The sequence below is a fragment of the Toxorhynchites rutilus genome, chromosome 1, assembly GCF_029784135.1.
Source record: "Toxorhynchites rutilus septentrionalis strain SRP chromosome 1, ASM2978413v1, whole genome shotgun sequence".
Lineage (NCBI taxonomy): Eukaryota > Metazoa > Arthropoda > Insecta > Diptera > Culicidae > Toxorhynchites > Toxorhynchites rutilus.
The window spans coordinates 26,301,305-26,319,337 of NC_073744.1; the positions used below are offsets into that span (position 1 = coordinate 26,301,305).

The following is an 18,033-nucleotide window of genomic DNA, read 5'->3' on the forward strand; positions in this document are numbered from 1 at the left end:
CCTGATTTTTTCCACGCTTCCAGTATTTTGCCTTGCCTTGCTTAAATTTCTCCTAATTTCTCCCTGTAATTTTATGAAAATTTCACATCCAGAATACGTACTACAAATCCACCTATACTACCTTCTTTTCAATCAATTTAATTAAAAAATATACTTTTTATCAAATTCACAACTCTCGGTTTCACTTAATTGTGCTTTTCCTTTTTTTGTTTTCTTTTCTTCTATGAATCCTTCCTGACAACTTTTACGGCTTTCGTATACCCGCTACGCAAACTTGTTCAAAAATGTCTTCGCTAAAATGGGCTAACTCATCGGTGCTCATAATAATAATAGTTTTAATTATGACTAAGTTAAGATATTATGAGAACACTTGTAATACTAACCTCGAGTCAACCGCGAGTAATCGGTTACATATTACTAACATAGTCTAAGCAAACATTGTCAAAATATTGAACTCCCGGCCCCGTTAGGCTGACGCCATATGAGCCTTAATAAAATATATATTTTGGATAAAAAAAAAAAATTATGACTTCTAGGAAACGGAAACGGAAACGGCCAACGGTCAACGGTCAACGATCAACGATCAAACGACTAAACGCTAACGCTCAACGCTCAACGATCAACGGCCAACACGCAATCAAAAACGAGCATATGTACAAACATAAATATTTCTTCCGAATACACCAAAAAACTCGTAGATAAAGCTAAGGGCAGCTAAACATAGTTGCAATGAACAAAGGATACAATACTAATGATGGGATAAGAAAATTGAGAATATGAGTTTGAGTCAATTTTTATACATTAGTACATACATTCGCCACTTTTAGAGAAATAAAAACCATTATTTTGAAAACAGATAGCAAACCTTTTAAGTCTCATATGACACTATGATTTTATCTAAATAGAATGTTCCGAAAGCTTGTTTTCGACTTTCAAAAGAAGGGAGAAGAGATCTGCATGGTAGAGTACGATTACGGATTTGAGTCACTGTATATTAAATTACACAAAATTTCACAATAATGTTATGCAATACCTGATATACTTGCGCTCTTCTCGAATACGCTACGAGCGTGAAGTCTATGTAGATTATTCGTCCAACCCAGCAACGTAAGGAGCAACAAAACAAAACAAAAAAAAATTACCTGATCTAGTGTATCCATTTGAATGATTACAATATACCGCAAACTCCGAATAATCTACCCGAGCATGGGTAGTAATTTGAGATATTAATCGATATAAAAACTTGTACTTTGGCTAGATTCATCAGACAGTTTCAACAGATTCAATCAACAGAACGTTGTGAAAAAGAACCAAAAAAATCAATCGAAAATGGTTGGCTCACGAGTATACGTTGGTGGTTTACCCCGTGATACACGGGAACGTGATTTAGAACGGTTCTTCAAAGGCTACGGAAGGATATGTGACATCATGATTAAAAACGGCTATGCTTTCGTGGAATTCGAGGACCACCAAGATGCGGACAATGCCATCTATGAATTGGACGGCAAAGATCTATTGGGCGAAAGGGTGTCCGTTGAGCAAGCTAGAGGGAAACCCCGTGGAGGTGATGTACGACGGGGTGGACGCTCTGAAAAGGCCCGGGGTGGATCTCGGTACGGGCCTCCGAGAAGGTCCAAGTATCGTGTGATTGTGAAGAATGTCTCATCAAGTGTAAGCTGGCAGGATTTAAAAGACTACCTTCGTCAAGCCGGGGAAGTCATCTATGCCGATACCCATCGGCCAAGGAGGAATGAAGGAATAGTCGAGTTTGAAACGAGGAGAGATATGGAGAAGGCGATCGATAAAATGGATGACACCAAATTAAATGGCCGTCGTATTCGATTGATAGAGGACGATGGTGGTCGTAACAAGCGTGGACGATCTCGTTCATTGGACAGTCGCTCCCGATCACGATCGCGTTGTCGTTCTCGATCACAATCTGGCAGTTCTTATCGCACTCGCTCAGAATCAAGGAGCAGATCAGTGTCGCCGAAAAAACCACGCTACGAACGACAGAAACGTTATCGTGACGAGTCTCGTTCACGCTCCCGATCACTCAATGGCGATGCGAAGAAATATTGTTCTCGATCTCGTTCAAAGTCAGAACGTCGGTTTCGCTCGCGATCCAACTCAAAGGATAACAAATCACGCTCTCGTTCGCGCTCGTCTGTGCATCTTAAGGAATCCAAGAATGAAACACTACGCCATCGTTCACGATCACGCTCGAGTAATCCTGATATAAAACGTGATCAAAAACAAAGCAAGGATACGGCCCGCTCTCGTTCTCGTTCCAAATCGGAGCGTCGTTCAACCAGTCGATCAAAATCAAAAGACAACAAAGGTCGTTCTCGTTCAAAGTCTTACTCACGCTCCCGCTCGCGATCCTCTTCACGTTCCCACTCTGGCTCTAAAACTCCATGAAGAATCTGTCCCGTTCACAGGGTAAATACAACGTTTAGAGGAGAGGAGATTGTATATGTTTTTTAGTTACTTAATTACTTTAATTATGACCAATAAAAATTAAACAAAAGAAAAATGAAAAAAACTGCGTTTAGTCATTTTGAGTCACCCTTCTCACATTTTTTTTTCTAGAAATGAAACATTGCTATTTGTTTCAAATCTGATTATATGATGTTTGTGGTTCCCGTTACCATGTGGTTAGCCTCACGCATATCATGCCGGGAGCTTCGGGTTCCATTCCTTTGTTAGCTGAGGGATTTTTCGTCATAGAAAATTCTTCAGACATGCACTAGACACGTGTAGACTTCATTAGATTCTTAACTAACCAAGGATTTAACTTTCAAGTGTAGAAAACGCAGGTTATTTCGTGATCCATCAGTAACAGACGGAACACGAAACACTAGAAATCTCGTGAGCGTTCCGCAATGTGTTAAAAAGCTGCTCTCCGGTGATGAGCATACCTAACTCAGCTGTATTGAAGATAATTTCGCCAAATTCGGGAAGTTCGGGAACGAGAGTACTGTCTATCAGAAAAGGTGTACTAAATCTGCTCCGCGAAAAACGAACTGAAAAAACTACACGACGATATCCAAGTTGGATTACCACTGGTGGGGTCCAGTCTTAGATCGAAGCGCAGCGGAAGCAAAGTGATCTGGATTGCTAAATAAAAGTTTTGCGAATAAAAGTTTTCCTCAGCGAGATCCACTGTTTCTACTCTAGGCAAGTGTTCCCCTTCATTCTTCTTCTTTTCCTTTGTTCACGGAGACTTTTAATCCTACGATTTCCCCTTCGTTGCTCGTTAATGACAGCTCTGTTCGGGAAAGCACACAAATGGACAGAACAAATGTATGGGAAAATGGAAACGTTTTCCTGAATTTTAACCATTTACAAACCAGGGTATTCGAATGTATAGCATATTAAACAAATCTTAGGGAATTTCCGATTCGTTTAGTATGTAAATCGCCAAAATCCGTTCGCGGCAAAAATAATTATTAACGTTAACTTTATTTCAGAAAAACGTGACCTGTTTTCTGATTTGGCACCCTTAATGAAAAACGTAGTTCTACGTCAAAAAAAAAATATGGCGCCATCTTGTAGTGGCCATCATGTGAAAATACAATAAATAATTAAATCAATAAAAAACTTATGTTCCAAACGTGTTTCTATTTAGTCCCGCTAGCTATGACGCACTCGTTAATAAGTTTAACATTAATCAATAAATAATTTCTCTCAAAGAAATGCTGTTGACAACATGTGTCCGGAATTAAAAGCAAAAGTGTCCGGAATTCAAATTATGATTGCAAAAGTGCTCGGATTTAAAATCACGACTCAATAAAAAATATAACATGATTTTGTGGAATTCTGTGATTCATAAATTACATGGATGTCAATCCAACGGTAATTTTCCATGCTGTGATATGTCAATATTTTTTTATTAGTTGTTGGAATATCGTAAGCCCTTAAGTGTCTGGACTTCGATGCATTACTATACACTCGACAAAAAAATTAGAGGAACAGAATGCGAAGTCGAGATTTTTAGGTGATTTTTAAAGTGAAGAATTTCATGTCAACTCGGCTTAGGAGTTAACAGCACCATCCCAGATTGCAGTGAAATGATGTGGGTGTAAAGACACGTGTCATTGAAGCAACGTTGTATACTTAAAATATCAAAAAAAGTATTGGACTACTTTTTGAAAAGGGCCAAAAAAATTTTCTTAATTCTTTACAGAAATTTATAACTCAAAAACTATGGTACCTGCAAAGTTCTAGTCAAAGAAATGTAGAGAATTGTTTGAATATTCATGAAAAAATACCAAGCGTTTTAAAATAAAAAAATATTTTGAAAATTAAAACTCATTTTTCTCAAAAGACTATTGTTTTAATCCTCATAAAAATTATAAAGAGCAAACACGAAATTATTGCGACACATTCAACAGGGCATAACTTTTTTACCATTGGGTAAAAATCAACCAAATTTTCTCATTGATGTTCATTGTCTACATGCTGTCAAACTCGAAGTCGTGTTTTTCGATTCAACGAAAATGGAGGTGAACCATCGCGAGTCGAGAGAACAAATTCTTTCCAAACACCTGGAATTTCCTGACCTGTCGCACCGGCAGTTGGGAAAAATGTTGAACATTCATCATTCAATCGTCTCCAGAGTGTTGAAGCGGTTCCAGGAGCGGTTGAAGTTGAACCACGGCAAAGGAGCTGGAAGAAAACCGGAACCGGAGAACAAAAAGACGGAGGGAAATGTGAAGCGGATGATTAAAGCAAATCCCAACGTCTCAAGCCGTGATTTGGCTAAAAAGATCGGCATGTCGCAGAGCTACGTCCAGAATGCAAAGAAAGAGAGCTGGACTACATACATACAAGGTACAGAACTTCCCAAACCGCCATGAGCGGCAACAATCGAAGGCTAAAACTCGGGCACGGAAGCTCTACGAGAAGATGCTGACAAAATATGGCTGCTGTGTGATAGACGACGAAACGTATATAAAAGCCGATTTTAAGCAAATTCCGGGGTTGGAGTTTTTCACCGGCAAGAGCAAGTTCGATGTGGACGACAAATTTAAGAAGAAAATGTCGAAGTTCGCCTCCAAATATCTCGTTTGGCAGGCCATCTGCTCTTGCGGACTGAGGAGTGAGCCTTTCGTGACAAAGGGCACAGTAAATGGCGAGATCTACAAATCTGAGTGCCTCGAGAAGCGCCTTTTGCCGTTCTTGCAGCAGCACGACGAAGCTCCGCTATTTTGGCCAGATTTGGCATCATGCCACTATTCTAAAAGTGTCCTGGAGTGGTATGAGGCCAATTCTGTCCATTTTGTTCCAAAGGACATGAACCCGCCAAACTGTCAGGAACTGCGCCCGGTGGAGCAGTACTGGGCAATAATGAAGCGGGAACTTCGGAAGAGCAAGAAGACAGGCAAAGACGAGAAGGACATGTTAAGAAAATGGAAAAAAACTGAGAAACTGGTACCGGATGACACTGTAAAGACTTTGATGGAGGGCATCAAGCGAAAATGCGTTCAATTTTACACTCAAGGATCCATCGATTAACTTTTCTTTTGATTATTGAAGTAAATATATGTATGAAAGTACCCTAAAACTTTGGCTAAACATTATAAGAAAATTGGCATGACATTTTCGGTGTCGCAATAATTTCGTGTTCGCCCTTTATGAATAGCCCTTACAATTCCTAACAAGTCGTGGCTCAGAAATGGTTACTATTCCCTATAGGAATAGATAGGAATGTGGAATCCTTACAATTTAAACAATGGAGAGTTGAAGTTGTGTTACTGTCTGTGTATTAGAGATAGGAAATTGCGTTGCGTAGGGGGGGAGGGGGTTCAAAATCCGAAATTTTAGCGTTACGTAATTTGTGCACGACGCCTAAGATGACAGCCTTCAATTAGTGCCAAATGAAAGAAGAGTTTGGTACAGATGCGGAGTGGAAAATTTTCGCCACATGCCATGGGAAAGGTCCATGTGGCGCTTTAGGAGGAGTTTTGAAGCGGAATGCTGGTAAATCAAGTTTACAGTGTCATCAAATTACAACTGCAAAAGAACTTCATACATGAGCAAGTTCCAAAACAGATTCGAAAAGGCACTATGGTTTTTTCAGAGACAAGTTATAAAGCGATAGAAAGAAAACTTAAAACCCGTTATAATCATGTGAAGCAAATTTCCGAAACTCAGTTATGTCATAGTTTTAGACCGGAAAATGAAAATTATATTATCGTAAAACGATTCTCGTTCTCGGAAGAAGAACATTCTGTGAAACTGTAAAAGTAGCTTTAAGCATGCTTTATACCTAGAATAAAAAATAAGAAAAATATAACAGATGAATTTTAATTCCTACCCACTAGTCGTCTCTACATTTCTTGCCTTTAACTGAGATATCTTTACCTGATACATGTTTTTCATTGTCCTTAATCTTTACCGATAACTACACCTATTTCTATTTTCTACCCATTAAGCTACCTGCGCAAAAAACATTTTAACTTTGAAAAACTAAAAAAACGCCTCTCTGATTTTTGAATATGAGGGGCTTAGAATGCAAGGGGTGTAAGTGACTTGATCGATTTCTCTTTATCGACTTTTTCTTTAGTTAATAACTCAATTGCAAAAACGTTCCAATTTAAGTTTGCTATAGAATCTGATAGGTGAGGTTCTGACCTATCTTCCACATTGTCAAATACAGCTGGGAATGTATTTGAGGCTAAGCTATGACCAAAAGAGAGAGTCGATGTAGAGAAATCGATCAAATCACTAACACCCCTTTCATTCTAAGCCCCTCATATGTTACGTGAAAAAAGCTCAGCTTTCGAGAAAAAATACAAAAAAATATATAGTGCCCTTGGTCCCGAGACCATGTAAGCTATAAATAATAAATACAATGAATAATTACGGTAAACTTTGAAAAATCATAACTTAAAAACAAAAAAACGCCTCTCTGGTTTCGAGATATGTTATGTAAAAAATTCTAACCTTTCAAAAAAAAATATAAAATAGTATAGCGCCTTTGGTCCCGAGACAATGAAAACTATAAAAAACAAATACAATCATTAATAACAAAACCAAATTAAAATTTTGTGCAACTCTGGTATTTTTTCAAAAAAATATCAGCTATTTGGCTTTAATTTGATATATCCATCATTCAAATTCAAAAGTTATGAATTAAAAAAAAACATTTTTTGAAAAAAGTGGAAAAATTTTATTTTTTGGACCACCCTAAAATGGAAATGGTCACCCTAACAAAAAAAATAGAAAAAAATACGGGTCTAATGGTTTGCGACAAAGAACAAAATTTCTACTTCCCTCGAAAATCTGAGAACCACTATATCGGTTTGACATGGAATGGCTGTATATAAATATTATATAAATATACAATAACTAGTGGCTACAGTGTGTGTCCGCAGAGAAAAAGACCACCGCGATAGTTGGTGATTTTGATCTTCTAGGAGAACAAAAACGTTAGAGGAAGGTAATCCTAATCCGACATGTCGACCCCCTCTTGGATCTCGGGAATGGGCTACCTACAAAGTAGTGGATTTACCTGTTACCTGTAGTACACGATCTGGATGAGCTACGTAGTTATTGAACACGTTCACTCAGACGCTTTTCTTCAATGGTTCGCATAAGCCGTTGATATGAACTCCCGTCCGCCGCCGTCGTCGTGAGCGTGTTAAAACATGTATTTGCGGCTGTGTGTGCATATGCGTGTACCTGTGTGTGGGTGTTTAAGTTCTCGTGTGACCGTTGATCGTAGAGCGTTGAGAGTTAAGATTAATTCCAAATGAAATCGTTCTAAACATTCAGATCTTAAAAACATGTATTTTTGATTCGAATGAAAGTTTGTATTCCGTTTGGGTTCCGTTATGAGATTTCCACAGCAATTGGATTTTTTTGACTCAAGTGTAACTTTTGAAAAGGGCGTATCGACTTTAGTAAGAGAAATGTTTGATAATATATATCTCAAAAACTATGAGTCTTATCGAAATAGTGTCTAAGAAAAGGTTATAGAGTATTGATATTAAAATGTGAAAAAATATACACTAAAAAAATTAGTACTCTTTTTTATTTACAAAAAAAAAACTTTAATTTGCAATATCTAAAATATATATTCTTTATTTTTTGTTTGCATATAAAATAGAAGTCATGTAGAAAATTAAAAAAAAATGAGTCCAATATGGTAAAACTATAAATGGTAAAACATGTACATGGTGCATATATTAGGCTGTCAAAAAAGTCCTGCGGTATTTCCGCGAGGTGTCGTTGTAAGCGCGTAGTTCTAGTTGTATTCATTGTATCGAGTCATACTATAGCTTGTTGGAAAGGTATTTTTGCGCGCTATAATATAGTTCTTGACAGTGTTTTGTTTGGTTAAGTCGTTCGTGAGTTATAGTGTCGCAAATATGGAGCAAAATAAAGAGAAAATCCGACATATTTTACAGTACTACTATGACAAAGGCAAAAATGCATCTCAAGCTGCCAATAAAATTTGTGCAGTTTATGGACCCGATACAGTTTCCATTTCCACCGCACAACGATGGTTTCAACGTTTTCGTTCTGGTGTAGAGGTCGTCGAAGATGCGCCACGCTCCGGAAGGCCTGTCATCGAAAATTGCGACAAAATCGCTGAATTAGGCGAGAAAGACCGGCATAGTAGCAGCCGTAGCATCGGCCAAGAGCTGGGGATAAGTCATCAAACCGTTATTAACCATTTGAAGAAGCTTGGATTCACAAAGAAGCTCGATGTATGGGTGCCACACACGTTGACGCAAAAAAACATCTTTGACCGTATCGACGCATGTGAATCGCTGCTGAATCGCAACAAAATCAACCCGTTTCTGAAGCGGATGGTGACTGGCGATGAAAAGTGGGTCACTTACGACAACGTGAAGCGCAAACGGTCGTGTTCGAAGCGCGGTGAGCCGGCCCAAACCATCGCCAAGCCCTCATTAACGGCCAGGAAGGTTCTGCTGTGTGTTTGGTGGGATTGTCAAGGAATAATCTATTATGAGCTGCTTCCCTATGGCCAAACGCTCAATTCGGACCTGTACTGCCAACAACTGGACCGCTTGAAGGTAGCACTCATGAAGAAGAGGCCATCTTTGATAAACAGAGGCCGCATTGTCTTCCATCAGGACAACGCCAGGCCACACACTTCTTTGGTGACGCGCCAGAAGCTCCGGGAGCTCGGATGGGAGGTTCTTTTGCATCCGCCGTATAGTCCGGACCTTGCACCAAGTGACTACCACTTGTTTTCGTCCATGGCGAACGAGCTAGATAGTCAGAAGTTAGCCACAAAAGAGGCCTGTGAAAATTGGTTATCCGAGTTTTTTGCCAATAAGGAAGCGAGCTTCTATAACAGGGGTATTATGAAGTTGGCATCTCATTGGGAACAAGTCATCGAACAAAACGGCGCATATTTGACTTAAAACAGATGATTGTAACTAATTTTATGAACAAATGAAAATTCAAAAAAAATACCGCAGGACTTTTTTGACAGCCTAATATAATGTTAAAAAAATATAATGAATTATATTTATTCAAATAAATAAATGAGAGCACCTTCAAAGTATCGCGATCCGGTTTCGAAAACTATATCTTTTAACTTGTCTCATGCATTATGTTTACCTCCGATACTCAAGCAAAATTTATGTGAAAATGACTGGAAAACCTTTCCAGACAATTACCTTCAGATACCGCGACCGATGGAGAAAGAGAGATACGCCCGGCGTGTGGTTTTTGAATTCATACCAACTGCACTCGTGAGCCTGACGCAAGCATACCAACGTTGAGCATGGTGGCTATATCTGCATACATCATGTTCTAGCGGCAGCTCGTAAAATGTGCCTGTCCAGCGCTAGTAGTCCGCATTGCCGCATTGTTCGCCACCAACGCACAACAACGTTCCTTGAACACAGATAGAGGGTGAGTCCTGTATGCTGTAAGCTGATACATATCCTGAATGGGCACGCTTTCGCGTACCGATGTTTACTTGTCGTGCGGAAAATTGCCCGATTCAAAGTCCTAGATGAATTGATAATTGGATCCAATTGGCTCGAAGAGTTCATTGGAAAAGCTATCTCCTAGTCCAGATCTGGAAGTTTACCGCACGGGGACCTCGTGGCAGTAAACTGCCTGCCCGAGTCACTCTCCCTATTTTATCGCATCGTGCAAAGATAATCACCGGGGTACCCAATTTTACTACCACACAGGTTTCTTTCTGGTTTTTTTTCCACTGAGATATTCGGAACGCTTCGGGCTGAGGACTAAAGGTGGAGCGGACGAAGCTTGTTAATTGGATCTCGATTGGCTCTGTGATGGAACCATTTGGATTTCTCGAATCTATTCACGTTCCGCCGCACAGTCAATCATACTCAGCGCTGGCGGAATTTGACGCGGTCTGCAGTTTTGCGTCAATTTTAGCTTATCTTTGCCCCTCGGCCAAAAGCGTATAAAAAGAAACTGTGGAAGTCAAGAGTGGAATTACTCTCCGGGGAAATTTACTGCGCACAGGTAGCATACCTGGTATGATAAAACACGCCGATGGATCTGCTCCCCGTAAGAAAACAATTGGAACTTCCAACATCCAATCCCGGATTATTCAGAGCGCAAACGATTGGTTGAACTTATAGCAAAATGCTCAGCACTGGATTGGAGGAATTTTTATTTCTCTGCAAATTGCTGCATCAGAGCATTTTCGAACTTCCAGCTAGGATTCAAAATTGGTTCCTTCATTTGCCGGGCGAACCTCGCTTCATCGGGCTTGTTTATGCATCGCTCGCCATTTTTTTTTTCTTGTTTTAGTGCCACTTTTTATGGGAAGCCAAACACAGACTCGATTGAAATTAAAAATTAGGTGCAAACAAAATAGCTACAAAAAACTTCATCGCCCATCCACTCGACGGGAGTTGATTTTTATTACTGCCAGAAAGCGGGGTGTGAATGGAAATATTCTCAACAAACAAACAAAAAAATCTCCATCAAGCAACAGAACAGGGCTTAAGCATTCCAGTTTTATAACCGTTGCACGCTGCCCGAAGCGACGGTGTCACTCACTGTGGAACCGCCGGCGAGGATGTGGCTGACCAACCTGAGCCCTGCGCGGTTCGGGACTCCGAATCGATAAGGGCGCGCTGGAAGTCATAAAACTTCAATGATTGCCTGAAAATATTGAAATTGTTGCCGCTTGAATGAATCCGGAAAAGGGGGGGGGGAGCTCAAACCATGTCTGTCGTGCCTCAGGCTTCGTATTGTTTGCAATTGGTCAGTGGCTGGAAAAACGCTCGGAAAATATTAGAATTTTTCACTGCTCACAAGTGATCCGAAGGTGAATATTAATTGGAAAATTCGGGTACACAGAACGTCACTTTTTGTTTTTGTTTTTATTTGTTTATATCATTTTGGATGGATGGATGGGTGGATAACGAGCGAAATGGATATTGTGTATAGCAATGAAGGATAGCGAACGCTGAGCATAAAGAATAAAGTAGTTTCCTAATTCAAACATTTCGCTTGGAAATGGCCTAGCTGGGTTCCTTCAAACAGGATCACCAGTACTATGGAAAATATTGTATGCACCGAATATTAAATTTGGGTTTTTTTTTTGATGACTTTCATGTCAACTCGTCTTAGGAGTTGGCAGCACCATCTGAGATAGTAGTGAAACGTTGTGGGTGTAAAGACATGGGTCATTTAAGCAACTTTGCATAACTGAAATATTCGAAAAAGAATTAGACTACTTTTTGAAAAAAGTCAAATTTTTCTTCTTGATTTTTTACAAAAAATTATAACTTAAAAACTATGATACCTATAAAATTATTGTCAAAATATGAAATGTTACAATTACCTTACAATTTCCAACCAGTCGTCCATACATCGGAAGATAGGCACTTTTACAGGGAAAAAGTTTTTCGAACAACAACTTTTTCATGTTTTCTTTGAAAAAAATACAACTTATCCTAATTTTGTTTAAAGTCAAGATAGCGATATAGTGTATTCGACAGAGTTTTAGATCTTGTTAAAATATAAAATATTTGTCGAAGACATCAACTTTCTATCTTTTATAGTTTTTGGAATATATGTCATTTTTGTATGAAGACTCCTGAAAAAATAACATTTTTGTGTGTGAATTCTCACGTTTGACATGTTTTTGACATGTTTTTAACCCTCCTGTACTCGCGTGCAAAATCGTAACACGTATACTCGCGCACGGTGTCACAGACCGAAAATTGAACTTCTCTGTAATGCTGCCATCGTGCATTTCTCAGGCTTTAATGACATTTTTTTGAAGAAGAGGGTATGATGGAATGAAAAAACACCAAAAAATATGTTTTCTTTGTCTTTATTATGTTTTAATAGTCATCTAATTCAGCCTCATCAAAATAGAGAAATTTTTGATACTCCAACACAAATAACGAAATTCGAATTTTTCACTGTTATTAATTAAAAGTAAGCAACTGAATATAATTAATGGAAGTATAAAGAGCTATAAAATAACAGAAAAAGGTATTAATCGATTGTGGTTTCATTGGAGTAAGAATCAGTACATAGCATAACTGCATGCTCGAAACGAACATATCTTTTACATTTCATGCAGTTGTTGCGTGTTTTTCGGGTCTTTTATCGAAGAGAAGAATGTATAACGACCTTCTTGGCAATTAACAGATGATAAAGGTTCTGGAAAAATTTGCATATTTCTAATATTCTTTGTCTCTGTTTTCTTGGTAAACTAAGAATTAATGCCTTTTTTTAGATTGGGCATAAAAAGATGATATAAAAGGATTTCTAAGAACTTCCTTTTCTTTCTCTTGGTTTCTTGTTGATATTGTTCATTATAAAATAATATCCCCGAAACTGTAACTGTTAAAAATTACCATAAGCCACCGATTAGTTTATAGTTTACTGTTTACAATTCTTCCACAACTGAAATTCTTTCACAAGTGTGTATATGTATGACCATTATATTTAGCGAATAACTATACGAAAGTCAAACACTTATATTTTGCTTTTGAACGTATGAGTCTAACGACGAATATATCGACGAATAGTTGATATATAGATCCGTTCAATCCAGTTACAAAAGGGACTGAAATCAAATAAGAATAGTCCGGTAATGATCTTATACATTATATTCAATAAATATTCCACGCCACTAACATTAATTTACACATTTCATTTAACAATATTCTAGAATATGAGAAAAGGTACTTGTCCAAAAATGTTACTCCTATATTCGCGTCGGTGTGTTAGACCAAAAGTGTTAAAAAAGTGACACACATCCCCTTTGTACCAACACATGCGAAACGCTAAACGATGACGAACGACGAATAACGAAGCTAGAGAGAAACGCAAAGTCGTAGTGTTGATATTTTCTGAGAAATGAAAGAATTATTGATTTCTCGGTCTGACAGACCAATGCGCGAGTATAGGAGTGTTAAATAGAGCAAAGTTAGCAGAGCATTTCAAATGCGATAATTTATACAAAAAAATGTTACGAATTGAACATCAATAGCATTTTTTCAAAGATAAATATGAAAAAGTTGTTGTTCGAAGAACTTTTTCTATGTAAATGTGTCCATCGTCCGATGTATGGAAAACTTGGAAAATTTAAGGGCGATTTATATCTATTTATTATCGATAAAAATGAATTTTAATTTTCAAAATATTTTTTTTAATGAAATTCCAAAAAATTCTTTGATAATTTTTAATGAAAAACAAAATAATTTCCTACATTCCATTCTTTGAATAAAATTTTGTAGGTCTGATAGTTTTTTTTAAAAATTTTGAGTTTTTTTAACTTTTTTTCGAAAAATCTTAATTTAAAAAGTATAAGATGCGAAAAGTTGGTCAGAGAATGAAATGTAGGAAATTATTTAGGTTTCATTAAAAATTATCAAAGAATTTTTCGTAAAAAAATTTCATTGAAAAAAAAATATTTTGAAAATAAAAATTAATTTTTCTCAAAAACTCATGCTTTTAAAGTTCTGTAAAAAAAGACATAAGTAGTCCTTAAAATTTCCAACAAGGTTTCCATGCATCGGATGATGGGCACATTTACATGGAAAAAGTTTTTCTAACAACAACTTTTTCATTTCTTTTTTTGAAAAATACTATTAATGCTTAATTCGTAGCTTTTTTATGTATAAATTATCGCATTTGAAATGCTCTGCTAACTTTTCTCTATTTAAAAATATGTCAAGAACATGTCAAACGAGAGAATTTTCACACAAAAATGTTACGAGCAAAACATTATTTTTTTCAGGAGTCTTCATACAAAAATGGCTTATATTCCGAAAACTATAACAGATAAAAAGTTGACGTCTTCGACAAAAGTTCATATTTTAATAAGATCTAAAACTTTGTCGATAAATTTAAACAATTCCATACATTTCATCCTTAGGCATGAATTTTGTAGTTTTTAAGTTATAAATTTTTGTAAAAAATTAAGAAAAAAAAATTTGGCTTTTTGCAAAAAGTTGTCTAATTATTTTTCGAATATACGAAAAAAAAACCCCGGGAGAACTCAAAGCACCACTTTTAGCGGGACGAAGTTCACCGTGTTTGCTTGTATTTCATGAGTTTTTCAAAAATATTCATTCAAAAATAGTGATTTCCAAAACCGGACAAACCATGATCAGAGGTGGACAAACCATTATCATAATTTCGCTTTGACGAAAATCGTCAATTGAGAAAATTGAATAATTTGAGCATCTTATGGTATTATTAGCTAACTAGAAACTTGGGGCTTTTCAACAAACTCGTCAACAGATTCGTCTCGATTACATAAGATTTTCATGAAAAAAAAACCGATTTCCATTTACTATTTACGTGAAAACAACCAAAATCGGACAAACCAACATCATTTAGCTTACTTGTTGAAGAAACATTTCGTAGTTTTTGGTAATTTAAAATTGTGTTTTTTTTAATTAACGAATATAATAAAAAATCACAGGAGAGTTCGAGACACGAGCTCATAGTTGATGTTGGATTCCGTTAAGATATCTTTTGCATGCTGATTTTGAATATGTTTTGAAAATTTCATAGTTCATCTTTTTGATAGTGATTTGGTGACCTTGAAAAGGGCCGTGTTGTTTGGTTTGTTCACTCCACCAGTGTTTACAAGCGAGTCATGATGACAGAAGATTGGTGATTAGTCGTTGGATGGTGCGTATCACGATGGAAGCAGGGGTATGACTAAAACGTCAAATCCCTCATATTGCCAGTGTACCCAATATTGCTGCGGTTCACTGACATTTTGGTTCTGTCAATTACTGTTGTTTACAACTCGGTCAGGTAATATAGTCGAATAGTGGCTAACATTAAAACCCATGTTAAATGTGAACACCTCCATGTGAAACCGAAATAGCTCATGCAGTTAGAAAAAAAAGTAGCGCATTGTTCTTTATTTTTACTATCGCCGTGATTTCAACGATTTCAATCCTCGCAAATGATATGTTGGTAAACAAATGACGCCATATTGATTTTGATTTTGGGTAGCCTATATTCAATTGATGTCTAACCCCTGGATAGAAGATGCCGAAGTACAATGAGATACGATGAAAGCCGTTCTCTGTGGGCCTGGACGAGATGTCTCCTGTGTTCTGTTTGGATGAAATATGGAACAAAAAACTCGCCAATGTAATATAAGATAACTAGCTGCTCCCTTGGCCAAGTGGTTAGCGTCATAACTAACATGCCGGGTGTTCGGGTTCGATTCCCGTTCTGGTCGGGGGAATTTTTCGTCAAAGAAATTTCCTCCGACTTGCACTGTGATGACGCGTATTCTAGAGCTTGCCACTCAGAATGCATTCAAGGCGTGTTATATTTGGCATAGAAATCTCAACTAAGTACTAATAAAAATGACGCAAGTAATACTACGTTGAGACGGCGAAGTTCCTCTAGGAACGTTAGTGCCATTGAAGAAGAAGAAGAAGCTGACCCGGCAAACGTTGTTCTGCCATTTCAATTATTTCTAATGAATGTGTTGGCTGTTCAATAAAAAAAACTACGCGTTTTTCACACAAACGACTGACAACCAGGGATATTTCACGCAGCTTAAAAATTCTATCCCACCAAAACATGTTTGATTTTTAGTCCAAAGCTGTTCAAGGTAAATTTTATGCTGTGTATAAAGTCAAAGTTTTTTTTCCCTCGAAAGAAGTTTGCAAGGACCTTAACCTGCAATAATCTGAAGGTGCAATAACCGGATATTGACTCTAGCTCTCTAGCAATAGATTTTTACAATCTTCTCTTGAACCGGATTTCTTATCACTATGAACATGTTGCAATGCGAGAAAAAGGTGGTAATCACTTGGTGCCAGGTCCGGACTATATGATGGATGCTTTGAAATATCCCAATCAAGCTCTCGGAATTGTGTGGTCTTGCGTTGTCCTGATGGAACTCAACACCTCTTCTGTTAGCCAATGCTGAACGTTCCTGGTCAATCGTTAGCTTCGAACGGTCTATTTGTTGACAGTAGAGATCGGAGTGTAGTGTATTGCACTAAAAAAAAATATTTTCTTAAATTGAAAAAAAAATTTTTTAAAAAATAAATAGAAATCAAATTGCACGTATTTTACTGTTGCAGTATCGAAACCATAAACACAATTCACAATTTCAGCAGCCTGGCTTGCATTTTCGCATTTATAAAAGAAAAAGTTTAAAATTTACCGAATTTTCTCTTTGTTGACCTCCATTGTTGACACCCTGTAACTCACAACTGAATGCAACCAACAAGAAACAGCAAACGAATTTTCTTAGAGCGAAATGTTACCTTTACAACGAGCCGAAATTGTATGATCGATATTACGCGATCACGTGATCACTAAAGCCAGCTATTGAGATAATAATGAATAACTTTTCCCTAACCTAATATTTATAGGTAGATAATAAATGAAAGAAAGAGTAAGTGATATACAACTGCTGACCGGACAGCTTTTTTATGTAGGCTGTTTTAACAGTTATAATTTCTAACCATGAAAACTTTAGAGCGGCTATCTCAGCATATTTATAAAAATCAGAAAAAAATCAGGATGATTTCAGTAAAATCAGGCAAAATCAAGTGTTTGTCAGGATCTCAGGAAACGTGTCAAAAAGTCTGTGAAATCCTAAAAAATCACAAAGGTTGGCATCCCTGCTGACAACTGTTGGGTTAATGAATTAGGAATCTAAAGATACCCCAGAAAACTTCATTGAAGATAACTGTTCCATTATGAAATCCGTTCGACTTTAATACAATCATGCTATGAAATGTGACAATCTTGCCCTGGCGAAAAATGAACGTCAAATTAATTTATCCGTATTTGTGGAACAAATTACTTTCTAGCAGATTAACACACCTGAAAGTAATTATACGCGGTTATAATTTGAATGAAAATTATCACTCGATGTTGTTTGAATACTTAAAAATCATAGTCCGGACTCTAACTTAACTATTTTCCTTTGAATCTTCTTGCATTTCCGCCAAAACTTGAGCCAATTTTATAGACAACGTTCGTTCAAGATTACTTTCTTGACCGTAACTCTGTTACATGCGTTACTTTGTTACACAGAACACACATTTGATACGGTAGAGCATATTTCTATTCATAATTGTTTATTTCAATCGAACATTCATTACTATTTTTGCTTCACAGATATGGAATACGAACGAAATTTTGCCTTCAACTAAAACTATGTTAGACGGAATACGTGTAATGTTGTAATGGAGTTCATTACAGACTTCATATTTTTTGTTCACACGTGACATTGACTAAACAGCAAAGTCTGTTCAGTGTTGCTCATGATAGCGTCTCGAGAGTGCTCATTCAGAAAGGCTTCCAGCACATCGGCTATGCGCCTAGCTTTAGGCGAATTGAGGTTACTTGCTCATGTGTGGAAGAAAGATCGATGAAGTGGACATACTGTGATCTATCATTTAACAACGTGAATAAATTCCTTCTGTTTGAAAAACGAACGACGGATCAATTATTTGGTATTGTTCGTACAAAAATACTCATATCGCAATTAACAATTTGAGATGAGAGTGAAAATTTGGGGTTATATGTATTTTTTGAAGC

General features: G+C 37.2%; 1 protein-coding gene across 1 annotated transcript; it reads left to right on the forward strand.

The window, feature by feature from the left end:
* Nucleotides 1-1,329: 1,329 nt before the first annotated feature.
* On the forward strand, nucleotides 1,330-2,421 carry LOC129780010 (serine-arginine protein 55-like). The gene is made up of 2 exons (XM_055787854.1): nucleotides 1,330-2,165; nucleotides 2,262-2,421. Exons 1-2 carry the CDS (start codon nucleotides 1,330-1,332, stop codon nucleotides 2,419-2,421), a joined length of 996 nt encoding a protein of 331 aa, XP_055643829.1.
* The last annotated feature ends 15,612 nt before the right edge of the window (nucleotides 2,422-18,033 follow it).

Bases quoted from the DNA above. Each gene is read 5' to 3' on its own strand.
- LOC129780010 (XM_055787854.1), top strand. From the start codon at position 1,330: ATGGTTGGCTCACGAGTATACGTTGGTGGTTTACCCCGTGATACACGG. The intron at 2,166-2,261 runs GTCTGTGCATCT...TCAAAAACAAAG, and splicing joins TCACGCTCTCGTTCGCGCTC to CAAGGATACGGCCCGCTCTC.